Source organism: Astyanax mexicanus, chromosome 16, assembly GCF_023375975.1.
Source record: "Astyanax mexicanus isolate ESR-SI-001 chromosome 16, AstMex3_surface, whole genome shotgun sequence".
Taxonomy (NCBI): Eukaryota; Metazoa; Chordata; class Actinopteri; order Characiformes; family Acestrorhamphidae; genus Astyanax; species Astyanax mexicanus.
In genome coordinates this window covers 26,776,364-26,790,287 of record NC_064423.1, presented here as the reverse complement: position 1 = coordinate 26,790,287, position 13,924 = coordinate 26,776,364, and the positions used below count along the sequence as shown (strand labels likewise).

At 40.2% G+C, this 13,924-nt stretch overlaps 1 protein-coding gene across 2 annotated transcripts in view; it reads left to right on the top strand.

Annotated features, from left to right (window-relative positions):
• Positions 1 to 13,924, top strand: part of ppp1r2 (protein phosphatase 1, regulatory (inhibitor) subunit 2) — a 30,681-nt gene that overhangs the window by 4,966 nt on the left and 11,791 nt on the right. For both annotated transcript variants that reach the window (XM_007236538.3, XM_007236537.3), the window contains exon 2: positions 12,399 to 12,506. In XM_007236538.3, the coding sequence (XP_007236600.2) occupies positions 12,399 to 12,506 (108 nt within the window). The remainder of the gene's footprint in view (positions 1 to 12,398; positions 12,507 to 13,924) is intronic.

Genomic DNA, 13,924 nt, shown 5'->3' with positions numbered 1-13,924 from the left:
ACATCATTTTCAGGCACTTAAATGTTGTCCATTGAATATAGCATTACCCCTGGAATTTCTGCCTATTCATTCTTAAAGAATTATTTATTATTGTTTAGTTTAATGTTTTTATTTTTTATTTTAGTCAATTAATCTAACATCTGATCTATTGATAATTTTAAAGTTTATTTTTGTGTGGGCTTCATTAATATATTTTGCTGTAATAATCTCCAAAAAAGAACATTTCTATTAATAATTCACCCTGATCAACTTTGCATAAAAACGCATGGTATGCACTTCAGGGCATTATTATTCAACAAAAATTTCTTCAGTGGTAAAATATAACCTATGTGTTATATCAAAGTAACCCTTTACATGAAATGAAGTATCAGTATTTTAACTTAAATACTAGACTTTAGATAACTTGAAATTATTTCATAATTTCATAAATGTTTTTGCATCAGTGTAGAGCAAGGAAATTAATTAAAATATACAGGCTTTACACTAGGGCTGCAGCTATCGATTATTTTTGTAATCGGGTACTCTACTGAAAAATCGATTCGATTAATCGAGTAATCGGATAAAACATATTTTTTTTGTTAAAGAGCAATTAAAAAGGCATTTTACTTAGTAATGAATGACCAATTGGTTTCCTTTTTTAGATAAGTTATATTTTTAAATTCACAACATACATTTGCAATTGCAAATACAAATAAATAAAACACAATAAATAAATAAATACCACAATAAAAAAAATATTAGTAATTACATTACTTTCACATTAGGATTTCTTGTAAATATCAAATATAGTGTATAAATCAATAAAAAAGGCATAAACATCGTCTTTGTGTTGTGCATCTTAGCTTCTGAGACGTTGTCAGTTCTGCCAGTGTTGGATCAGTGTGCTGCATTCTTTTACCACCAAGCCGCTTCTCCAAAATATATCAGGACCTGTGGAATAATTGTGATACACAAGTATTACAAATGTTGCTTTTTTCTTTATTTATATGTTGGACTACTTGGGTCTAATTACATCACTAAGACTAATAACTCTAATAATAAGTTCATGGCCGTGCATTTATGAATACTAAGATTGAAACCTATCGCATTGGGGCACATTAGACACTAGTGGTAATTAATATTTTATCCAATAAATAAGAGACACACTTCCTTTTATGAACAACAGTGTTCATACAGTTTTTGTCTCACTGGCCAAATGTACTCTTAGATGAAGAAATTATGCATTTAGTTTTCAGCCAAAGTAACTTCAGTTTAGCTAACTTTAAACATTTCTATTGTTTATATTCTGAACTCCACAGCGCTGTGTTTACTGTTTACATAAAGCATGTATGAACTTGTCTCTGTTCTAATAAACTAACCACACATTATAGACAGTGCTTCTATTAATTCACACTCCAAAGCGTCTCATTGATTTATTATAAGGTATATTTACCTGCTCTCTCGGCGTCCTCGCGTCTCGGGTGTCCTCGGCTCAGATGGTGCAGCATTAAAACGCGCTGTTTTGGCACTGCACCGAGTACAGGTCACAGTTCGAACATAAAATGCTTTTATTCCTTTAAAATCGCTGTTTTCTCTCGCCGCTTCCATTTTTGCCGCTGCTCAAACCTCCGTCTCTCTCTTCCCGGGTGAGGGTGACGTAACGCTGAGCGCGTTGTCAAAATAAAACTCGCGAAAATACCGCGCGCTGAGTTAATTAAATAAACGATTACCGTATTTTTCGGGCTATAAGGCGCACTTAAAATACTTATTTTTTCCCAAAAATCGTCATTGCGCCTTATAATGCAGTGCGCCTTGTGTATGGATTTTGCTTGTGTTTACTGACCTCGATTTTATGTGGTACACGGCGCTCTGTTGTGCAGAATTCCTCACCCACGCCAGAAAAAGATCCCCCTCTTGGGCTAGCGCGCGGTTACCTTTGACTGCCGTACTGCCTCTCGGCTGTGGCTCAGGGTAGCTAGTTTCCACTGTAGCTCCGTGGCCAGAACAAGGTGCCGGTAAACTTTCCTTTCCACCCGTTCTGGGGTAATAGCACAAACTGTTTCTTTTTAGCGCCCACTTCTAAGTAAAGTTAACCTCTTAACACGCGCTGGCCCACCGGCGGGCCAGAAATATTTAATATTTCATAACTGGCTGTGTTTCTGAATAGTTATGAACAGTTACAGGTTCAATATAGACATCCAATATACCATTTTAAAGCTTAGAATCTCTGCTTTTGAGCTATTTAGCCTATTTAGCGGAATATCCTTTCAGAAAATAAACATTTAGGGCGAAATATGCCTTGGTTATGATTTTAATAATTCATAACTCTCATATTTGCGTTTATCGTTCGTCCATATTTCATCGAATGCGGTCATGTCATACACCATTCGAACCGTCTGGCTCTCCGGATTCCAGAACTGTGCTTTTACTGTACGATGTATGTTTCATGAATTAGAGCTGCGTCAGAGCGCATGTTTCCAGTAATAAAAGGCTCTCCTTTTGTCCTGGGGTAAACTCCGGTCACTGCCGCCACCCCCCGAACACACACCCGCGCTCAGCCACAGGTCCTACCTTCAAAACGCGTCCAGACTAAAGAGAATCCATCAATCCAGTCTCCTGTAATCCACAGTTATATCCAAACAGCGCTGGAAATCACTTCATCCAGAAATGAAACTTATCCAATCTTTATCTCTGTTTTAAAACCGTTTTATTCACCGAATTCGGCACAACACGCTATTATAGTCAGAAGCCTCGCGGAGTAATACGTACTTGCTGTGCTTCAACATAATATTATGGTCTGTCGGAGCGTTACGGCTACCGTTGTCAGGAGCGTCGCGGAGTAATACTACTTGCTGTGCTTCAACATAATATTATGGTCTGTCGGAGCGTTGCGGCTACCGTTGTCAGGAGCGTCGCGGAGTAATACTACTTGCTGTGCTTCAACATAATATTATGGTCTGTCGGAGCGTTACGGCTACCGTTGTCAGGAGCGTCGCGGAGTAATACTACTTGCTGTGCTTCAACATAATATTATGGTCTGTCGGAGCGTTGCGGCTACCGTTGTCAGGAGCGTCGCGGAGTAATACGGTACTTGCTGTGCTTCAACATAGTAATATTATGGTCTGTCGGAGCGCTACGGCTACCGTTGTCAGGAGCGTAGCGGAGTAATACTAACTGTGCTTCAACATAGGTGTGTGTGTAAGGACCGTGAAATGGCTCCAGTTAAGAGACATGCTTACGATGCGGATTTTAAGCTCAAGGCTATCAGTCACGCAGTAGAACATGGGAATAGAGCAGCTGCGAGAGAATTCAACATTAATGAATCAATGGTACGGAAGTGGAGGAAGCAAGAAAATGACCTGCGCCAAGTAAGGAAGACCAAACAGAGTTTCCGAGGGAACAAAGCGAGATGGCCAAAGTTAGAGGACAACATTGAACAGTGGGTTATTGAGCAGAGAGCAGAGGGACGAAGCGTTTCTACAGTCTCTATTCATCTCAAGGCAACAGCAGTAGCTCGGGAAATGAAGATCAATGACTTTCAAGGGGGTCCTTCTTGGTGCTTTCGATTTATGAAAAGGCATAATCTCTCCATCCGCACAAGAACTACCATCTCGCAGCAACTGCCAAAGGATTACGAAGAAAAGCTGGCCATTTTCCGCACCTACTGCAAGAACAAGATCACCGAAAAGACGATCCGGCCAGAACACATCACCAACATGGATGAGGTCCCCCTCACCTTTGACATCCCCGTGAACCGCACTGTTGAGAAAACCGGGACCAGTACGGTATCTGTACGCACCACAGGGAACGAGAAGTCATCCTTCACTGTAGTTCTCGGTTGCCAGGCTAATGGCCAGAAACTACCACCCATGGTCATTTTCAAGAGGAAGACTTTGCCAAAAGAAAAGTTTCCGGCTGGTGTCATCATCAAGGCTAACCCAAAGGGCTGGATGGACGAGGATAAGATGGGTGAGTGGCTGAGAGAAGTTTACATCAAGAGACCGGATGGCTTTTTCCACAAATCTCCGTCCCTGTTGATCTGCGACTCCATGCGCGCCCATCTCACTGATGCAGTCAAAACCCAAGTGAAGCAAACGAATTCGGAACTTGCCATCATTCCTGGAGGATTAACCAAAGAACTCCAACCACTAGATATTGGTGTCAACAGGTCGTTCAAAGCTAAATTGCGAGCTACATGGGAGCATTGGATGACAGAAGGAGAACACACATTCACCAAGACAGGGAGGCAACGCCGGGCGAGTTACGCCACTATCTGCCAATGGATCGTGGATGCCTGGGCAAAGGTATCGGTCTCAATTGTCGTCCGAGCTTTCGAGAAGGCCGGAATTTTCACTGAACAGCTGAGTAACAGCAACGAGACTGACTCTGATAATGACGAGAGGAATCCGGAGATGCTTGATGCTGTAATCGCTGAACTGTTTAACTCAGACACTGAAGATGAAGAATTTGATGGATTTGTGGAAGAGGAATGAACTGAAAAAGTGAGTGCATTGTTTTCATTGTGTTGAGAGACTGCTGCGAGTTACTATTAGAGAGTTATCGTTCAGTTGTTGTGGAGTTTTTGTTCACAGATATTGTGAAGGATTTATTTTTCACAGCTATTGTGAAGGATTTATTGTTCTGAGATTGTACAGTTATTTTTCACAGATATTGTGAAGGATTTATTGCTCAGAGTTATTGTTACTGATATAAATAAAGTTTCATTTAGTGCGCCTTATAATCCAGTGCGCCTTGTGTATGGACTAACACTAAAAATAGACCGTTCACTCATCGTGCGCCTTATAATACGGTGCGCCTTATAGTCCGAAAAATACGGTACTCGAGGCACAGAAAATTAATCGATCAATTTTGTGAATCGGGTTACTCGATTTACTCGAGTAATCGTTTCACCCCTACTTTACACTGAAAACAGTGGGATTTTATTTGTTATCAGATGCCAGGTTGGCCACTTCAAGAACTCCATTCATATTTTAGCCAGTGACTCATTTCCTTCTTTGTAATATTTTTGTGGAGGTGACTTGTAAATGCCAGCCTGCCGGGTCAGGAATGGAAACAGATAAACTGGTCACTTAAATTTATGAATGTAAACAGCCAAGGCCAAATCTACATTTAGTAAAGATTGTAATGTGAACATCACCTTACAGCTTTAGCAATTTTACACCTCCAACAGACTTTTCTGTTCTGAATTTATATATTACACTTTTTTAATGACAAGTCATTTAGCACTGGGCCAGTCTCGACCTCTAACAGGAATAAACGAGAGCCAATCTATTTATTTCGTCTCAGAACATGGTGTTTTTAAAAAGGTGAATGGTGAATTTTAAAAAGATTAGCATTAACTTCTACATCCTGTACCTCCACTGGACATCAGTTCCTTTTGCTTTCATTATAATTCCTCAGTGGAAGCATGGATGCACAGCATCAAATCAAATCTCATTTTGTAGTCTTCCTCTTATTAAAACCTCTGCTGCCCAAAACTAATGAGATCAGTCTAATCCTTTTCGGCTGCATGATATTTCCCTGTCAGACTCTGCATGCATTTTGTGATTTGGCCACGGCCCGGCTCCTTTGAAACCTTTGTTCTGATTCCTCTTAGGGAGGTAGTTATATCATAATCATGTTTAAACCTCACATCTGAGTCAGTGTGCTGGGATTGAATGGATTCCCAATGGTGCTTAAAGCTGAATGTTACACCTCGACAAATATTGCGTTGTGTAACCGTCCTTGTTCGGTTGTCCTTGTTCGGTTGTCCTTGTTCGGTTGCCCCCCCGATTTTGTGACCACTGGCAAGTAGTTCTCAGCAGACCGGTGCACTGGCCGATTCGAAACGTGTTCGTTTCTAATGTTTACCCCGACTGGCCAAAACGGTTCAGTTTAGGGCTGAGGGTAAGGTGTAGGTATAGAAAGAAAAGCTGGCCATTTTCCGCACCTACTGCAAGAACAAGATCACCGAAAAGACGATCCGGCCAGAACACATCACCAACATGGATGAGGTCCCCCTCACCTTTGACATCCCCGTGAACCGCACTGTTGAGAAAACCGGGACCAGTACGGTATCTGTACGCACCACAGGGAACGAGAAGTCATCCTTCACTGTAGTTCTCGGTTGCCAGGCTAATGGCCAGAAACTACCACCCATGGTCATTTTCAAGAGGAAGACTTTGCCAAAAGAAAAGTTTCCGGCTGGTGTCATCATCAAGGCTAACCCAAAGGGCTGGATGGACGAGGATAAGATGGGTGAGTGGCTGAGAGAAGTTTACATCAAGAGACCGGATGGCTTTTTCCACAAATCTCCGTCCCTGTTGATCTGCGACTCCATGCGCGCCCATCTCACTGATGCAGTCAAAACCCAAGTGAAGCAAACGAATTCGGAACTTGCCATCATTCCTGGAGGATTAACCAAAGAACTCCAACCACTAGATATTGGTGTCAACAGGTCGTTCAAAGCTAAATTGCGAGCTACATGGGAGCATTGGATGACAGAAGGAGAACACACATTCACCAAGACAGGGAGGCAACGCCGGGCGAGTTACGCCACTATCTGCCAATGGATCGTGGATGCCTGGGCAAAGGTATCGGTCTCAATTGTCGTCCGAGCTTTCGAGAAGGCCGGAATTTTCACTGAACAGCTGAGTAACAGCAACGAGACTGACTCTGATAATGACGAGAGGAATCCGGAGATGCTTGATGCTGTAATCGCTGAACTGTTTAACTCAGACACTGAAGATGAAGAATTTGATGGATTTGTGGAAGAGGAATGAACTGAAAAAGTGAGTGCATTGTTTTCATTGTGTTGAGAGACTGCTGCGAGTTACTATTAGAGAGTTATCGTTCAGTTGTTGTGGAGTTTTTGTTCACAGATATTGTGAAGGATTTATTTTTCACAGCTATTGTGAAGGATTTATTGTTCTGAGATTGTACAGTTATTTTTCACAGATATTGTGAAGGATTTATTGCTCAGAGTTATTGTTACTGATATAAATAAAGTTTCATTTAGTGCGCCTTATAATCCAGTGCGCCTTGTGTATGGACTAACACTAAAAATAGACCGTTCACTCATCGTGCGCCTTATAATACGGTGCGCCTTATAGTCCGAAAAATACGGTACTCGAGGCACAGAAAATTAATCGATCAATTTTGTGAATCGGGTTACTCGATTTACTCGAGTAATCGTTTCACCCCTACTTTACACTGAAAACAGTGGGATTTTATTTGTTATCAGATGCCAGGTTGGCCACTTCAAGAACTCCATTCATATTTTAGCCAGTGACTCATTTCCTTCTTTGTAATATTTTTGTGGAGGTGACTTGTAAATGCCAGCCTGCCGGGTCAGGAATGGAAACAGATAAACTGGTCACTTAAATTTATGAATGTAAACAGCCAAGGCCAAATCTACATTTAGTAAAGATTGTAATGTGAACATCACCTTACAGCTTTAGCAATTTTACACCTCCAACAGACTTTTCTGTTCTGAATTTATATATTACACTTTTTTAATGACAAGTCATTTAGCACTGGGCCAGTCTCGACCTCTAACAGGAATAAACGAGAGCCAATCTATTTATTTCGTCTCAGAACATGGTGTTTTTAAAAAGGTGAATGGTGAATTTTAAAAAGATTAGCATTAACTTCTACATCCTGTACCTCCACTGGACATCAGTTCCTTTTGCTTTCATTATAATTCCTCAGTGGAAGCATGGATGCACAGCATCAAATCAAATCTCATTTTGTAGTCTTCCTCTTATTAAAACCTCTGCTGCCCAAAACTAATGAGATCAGTCTAATCCTTTTCGGCTGCATGATATTTCCCTGTCAGACTCTGCATGCATTTTGTGATTTGGCCACGGCCCGGCTCCTTTGAAACCTTTGTTCTGATTCCTCTTAGGGAGGTAGTTATATCATAATCATGTTTAAACCTCACATCTGAGTCAGTGTGCTGGGATTGAATGGATTCCCAATGGTGCTTAAAGCTGAATGTTACACCTCGACAAATATTGCGTTGTGTAACCGTCCTTGTTCTGGGATGAGTTGGTGTATTTACATAAAAAAGCATTTAGAGGCCCATATCCAATGTTTTTATATATATATAAGCAATTTATTTTCCACTTATTTGCATTTGTGTGGGTTTTGTATAAAAATAAGGGAAAATGACATTTAACCATTAGAACTGTATGTCGGTGCATACTTCAGTTTTTCTCGCATTTATGTAGCATTTAAATAGTGTTAATATATTAGTTAATAGTAGTTAGAGGGGATGGACAATATGACGTGAACATGAACATGCAGAGCGTCTGCAGCACAATTGTCAATCACACTTTTTATGTAAGTTGGGGGCGGACCACACTGCGTGTGTAGATTAACAGTGAGAAACTGAAATACATTTTCACTGTGCAGTTCTAGCAGTTTGGCCCTCCTGCTGGGGCTTTTGCTACCTACACTGTTTGCCTGATTCAGTGTATAAATAAATAAATAAATCTTCCGCCTACAGCTACTTGACTAACCCACAAAACAGAATCTGTTCCTAAAATATTCTGACTGAAGCTTTAAGTGATTGTTGAATAGAGATAAAAAAGGCTGCCTTCAAAGCAGAGTCAATGCCAGAGTTGAACTCCTGCAGTTTAGCACTAAAACACAGCTTCTAATTTTAGGTTTTAAAATTTAAATTATTTTTAATATTTAAATAAATTGATATCAGTATTTGAATAGTGGCACCTTGAGTGCAAAGTATCAGAATATCAGTGCACATCCCTAATAAACAATCAATAGAACATCAGTACATTAGTGCTTTTGGTAGTTTTATCTGGTAGTTTATTTTCCACTGTTTAGAGATTTTTAGTGGCACCCTTAAACTCTCTGAAGGGAAACTGCTGCAGTTGTCTTTTAGAAGATCTGCAGCTTTTCTGAGCACTTGTTTGTAGAAGCAAAATTTAAAGGACACAAAGTGGACAGTGAGCAGAGAAAAGGAAACAGTGGGCATTTAACTGAGCTACGGAGTGTTTATGCCTATTTGTTTAAGACAAGGTACATAATATTCTGGACTTCAGGTGTGAAATCCTATCTGTTTATGTGAGAAAAAATGCATACATATTTGGTGTGAAAGGGACTTTACTTTCATGATCTGCAGTATCTGTGTCCTCTAATTAAAAGTCAACTTTGAACTAAAGGGCTGCAGTAGTAAAAAGAGTGTGAGCAAGTGTGTGTTTGTTTGTGTCTGTGTGTGTCTGTGTGTGTAGTTGGGCAGGACATTACCAATTGATTTTGCCTGTCCCATAGCTTGGCTAAATGCACCCCTGACTTATCGACTGGCTATGAGAGATGAGGCTGGAGAAGCTGTGGAAGATTACTGCTGCACCAGCCAGATATATCGCCCTCCCTCACCAGTAAATAAAAGCATTTGGCTTCAGTGACAAAGAAGCCTCTGCTGCAAAGGAAGCTTCTTGGCTGAGAAACGATCACAGCCCTAGCTTTATGCTCTGTGTTCAGTTTAAAGTGATGATTCAGCCAAAAAGATGTACACCATCCCCCCCGATACCCAAATATACTTTATCAATCCGGATAAATTTTATGTCAGTTTGCTTCTGCAGTTTAGTGCTGTAGCTTAAAAATGTATATGGTGGAAATTGACAATTACCAGTTTAGTGACAATTACCAGTGCAGTGCTAGCTGCAAACCCAAATCAAAAATCTACTATACTAGCTTTTGTGGTTTGTAAAATAATGACTAGGGCTGTCCCTAACGATTATTTTTTAAACGATTATTCTAACGATTATTTTTTTCGATTAGTCGACTAATCTATTCATTGAGAAACATATTTAAATAATTATTATTTTACGTTTTAAAGCAAACGATAAATTACTATATTTATATATAATAACAACAACAACAACAACAAGCCTACTAAACCAAACCCCACACTTATAATCACTTACATGTACAGCACGTTGTTTAGATCTATAACGCTAAAAATGGATAAGCTCCCATACACCACAACCGTGTGTTGTTTTCTGTGACCGCTAGATTTTGTGACCACTGGCAAGTAGTTCTCAGCAGACCGGTGCACTGGCCGATTCGAAACGTGTTCGTTTCTAATGTTTACCCCGACTGGCCAAAACGGTTCAGTTTAGGGCTGAGGGTAAGGTGTAGGTATAGAAAGCTTCCGTTTTGCCAATGAACGCTCATAACCGTGAGCACTGGTCACAAAATTCCGACGGTGACAGAATACGGTGTGACACCGCAGCGCCGACGGCGCTAGCTAAAATAACTTAAGGCAGCTAGCTTAGCTAAACACCTGAACTTATGAATAATGCTACTGTTTCTGGAAACTATATATATAAATATAAACCAAAAATGTATAATTTCTGCCTGTGGCAGGTTTAAAACCTTTGGTAGACAGTCTTAAGTCTTTTTAAGGACACCCGCGGAGACCCTGATGTAAACGGTAACTTACTGTGTGACCCTGTTGACATAGTGCTCCTGGATGTTTGCGCTTCAAGTGCTCCTTTTGCACATATGGCAGAGGACCACATTGTTGCCCTTTTGCGTGAAATGCTCCCAAACTTTAGATGCCCGCTGGCGTTTTTTTGTAGCTGGAGATTGCTCTCCGGAGTCCAAGCTCTCTAGAGCTTAGACTCTCTGCCCAAACCCGACATGACCCGAGGCCCGCCCGTAAATCCGACCCGGGCTCCAGAAACTAGTCCGAGATGTAGGCGTCTGTTTTTTAATTATATTTTTATTAAAAAAAAAAAAAACGAAAACTGAAAGTGAAACTAAACTAATTTATTTATAAGCGCTGTTTTCACTACCGCAGTTCTACAGCGGGGGTGTTGTGCCGATTCTGTCCGCGAAGCGGGAGTCAGATTCAGCAGAGAGTCGGATTCGGCACAAACGCGGCGGCACCTCGCGGTCCGCGGTGTCAGTTGTAAGCGCTCGCGCTAGCCGCAAAATACGGCAGAAAACACTGAGGGAGCTGCAGAATTATGAATGGGACTAGAATAGGAGCACGAGGAGATCAAAGAGAACCTTCACCTGTGAGTAGTTCTCACCAGAACACGCAAATCTCTCTCTCTCTCTCTCTCTCTCTCTCTCTCTGTCTCTCGCACGTGAACTCCTCCGCGTTTGACCTGCAGAACTGTGTTTAGCTGTTCTTAAAAATCATTTTAATTAAATAATAGTTCTATGCTTCTATGTTACCGTGTTAATTAACATAATTCTGATCATATTTCGCTCATTAAAACAGCCCGAAAACAGCCAGTTGGAATTTTTGGGCCCGATCTAACCTCTAATGCTCTCCACAGGCGCCGCCATGTTTACGACGCGCCGACGCACGTTATGCAAATCGATGTATTTTTGTAATCGATGACGTCGATTATGTCGACGCGTCGCCCCAGCCCTAATAATGACATTGATTTCCATTGGTGAACATATCGTAATTTTATTTAAAAAAAAATTAGGGTGAACAATATTTTTGCTATCACTGATGTGGGATTGTAGTGATAAGTTAACTTGGTTTGCAAGTATTGGTATTTTTATTTATGTGGACTGTTCTAAACTGCTATGACAGATGAACGTTCATCATAATATGTGGTTGGCAGTCATGGAGGCCTAAACAGATTGTATCACTATGGAGGCATTAGGGTATAAATGATAGACTTGTGATTTAAAAGGATATGAACTAATATTTATTTAAAACCAAGGGTATTAAAGTACTGCTTTTTTTTGGTGTGAAATTGTCTGCTGTCTAGGAAAGGCTTTGTTGAGCATTGTTGAGGATTTGATTGCATTTGGTGAAAACAGTAGTGAGGTCAAGCAGTTGATTGATCTCTACCCACCCATCCCCAGCTGCACCTAAAAGTATTGGATGGAAAAGTATTGGATGGATCCCTAAAAACCCAGTTTCACTGCTCGATATTGGTGTGTTGGGGGTGGGGTGGGATAGGGTGTGTGGGGTGATAGTTTATGCATGATGTTAGCACCATGCTGAACCAGTAGGTATGTGCATTCATTGCTTATTAACTTTGGACAGAGTATGTCTTGCCTTTTGAACTAATTTTGGGGGCATTAAGTGTAGGAAGAAAGCGACTAAATCTTTAGTGTTCACTCTAGTGTTTGAACTTTGTCTATTTTTTATTTCTTGCTCTTAGGATATTAGTTACCTGCATATCTGCTGGACCACTAGATAAAGGAGTGAGATTAATAACATATATACTCATATGATTGACAGTTTTTAACTCTTTTTCGTTTCTTATGTGTGCTTTTTCAAACTTTACTTTTTAAAGTTTTAAAGTGGGACAAAGTCCTTGGTTAAATGTAGCTGATCTCATGGGGAAACATTTGCATCAGTGCTAATGGCTTTGCCTCCAGTTGTGTGCTAAGTGCCATATTTGGACCCTTTCTTTCAGGAAGAAGTCGCAGAAATGGGACGAAATGAACATTCTAGCCACGTATCACCCAGCAGATAAGGACTATGGGCTGATGAAGATTGACGAGCCAAGCACACCGTACAATCGGTAGGTTACCACACACCCACACACACACACACACACACACACACACACACAGTTCTTTTACCTCAGAATTGTTGCACACACAATTGGGTTGGGTTAGGCTTGACCAAAGTGCATTCCTGGAAGGCTGAAAAACTGCAGGATGTAGTGTTTCCTGCTTTAACAGACCTGATTCAGCTCAAATATGGCTTACATATGAAGTCAGCTTTGTGAAAAACACAAACTTCAATAACATTGTCTTGTCTTCCCTTCTGTTCTTATTGCATAACAAATAAACATTTTTGTTTTATTCAGATTTGATCCATATGGCCGGAATTTTAAACTATGACAGTTTTCCTGGATTTTTTTATGATATTGCAACAGATTCTGTTGTTTACAGTGTCACAGTGTCTTGTAATATATTTAATCATAATCCCTATATTGTAATGAGTATTATCAGGTTCTTGTCATTAAATATGTCTGTCAATACTGCTAAGACTAAGAAAATTACTGCTCTGTGATAGCAGTACTATTACAGCAGGGTGCACGTTATTCATCATTGGTAATTGAAAATGTAATATTCTGAATCTGTTAGCTAGCACTGGGTGATGTAATCTGTACAAGTATGCTGGTAATTGGGTCAAACAGTAATGTTCAGTTTTAATTGCATTGATTCATAATGAGCATTATTTTCATCATAATATTTTAGTGTAGAAATACACAGTGTGTAGGGTTCCTGTTGTCGGGTGTAGACTCAGGTTCAGCTTACCTTATACTAGTTTATTAGATAAGAAGGGCTTGTCCAAACCGGTTTATATGAAGATTCTCACTAGATTTAGTATGATGAGGGAAAAACGAAACTCAACCTTTTCTGATTAGTTTAGGTCATCCATTTTTTAATAGTTAAACTTATTTAGATATGCTTATTAGATTTTTTTGGACACATTCATTTTATTAATCCAAGCTTAAACACATGTTCATAAATATCTAGATACCACTTAGAATTTGTAAATCAGGCTACGTTATACATACAGTTTGCATAGTGTTCTAAGAAATGCATTATTAATAGAATAGAGTGTAAAGCTCCCCAGCACTGAGCTGTGGAGCAGTGAACTGTGTTCTCAGAGGTGATGAAGCTCTATCCAGTACCTCTGGGATCCACAGTTGGAGCGGCAGAACTCCTGAGACATCATCAGTACCTGACCTCATTAATGCCCCTGTGAGGCTGAATGCAGTAAAACCAACCTTAAAGTAATGTTCAGTATCTAGTGTATTTCTTCTTGCAGTATAGAGATTAATACACTTGATTTCAGATGAAAGGCTTGAGGAGCAGATGTCTACATATGTTTGAAAATGTAGTTTTTCCATCTGGTGCTGTGACTGATTTGTAAAATTTCATAATATTGAATTTTTATCAGCACTGCTCACCCACCTCAGGTGTA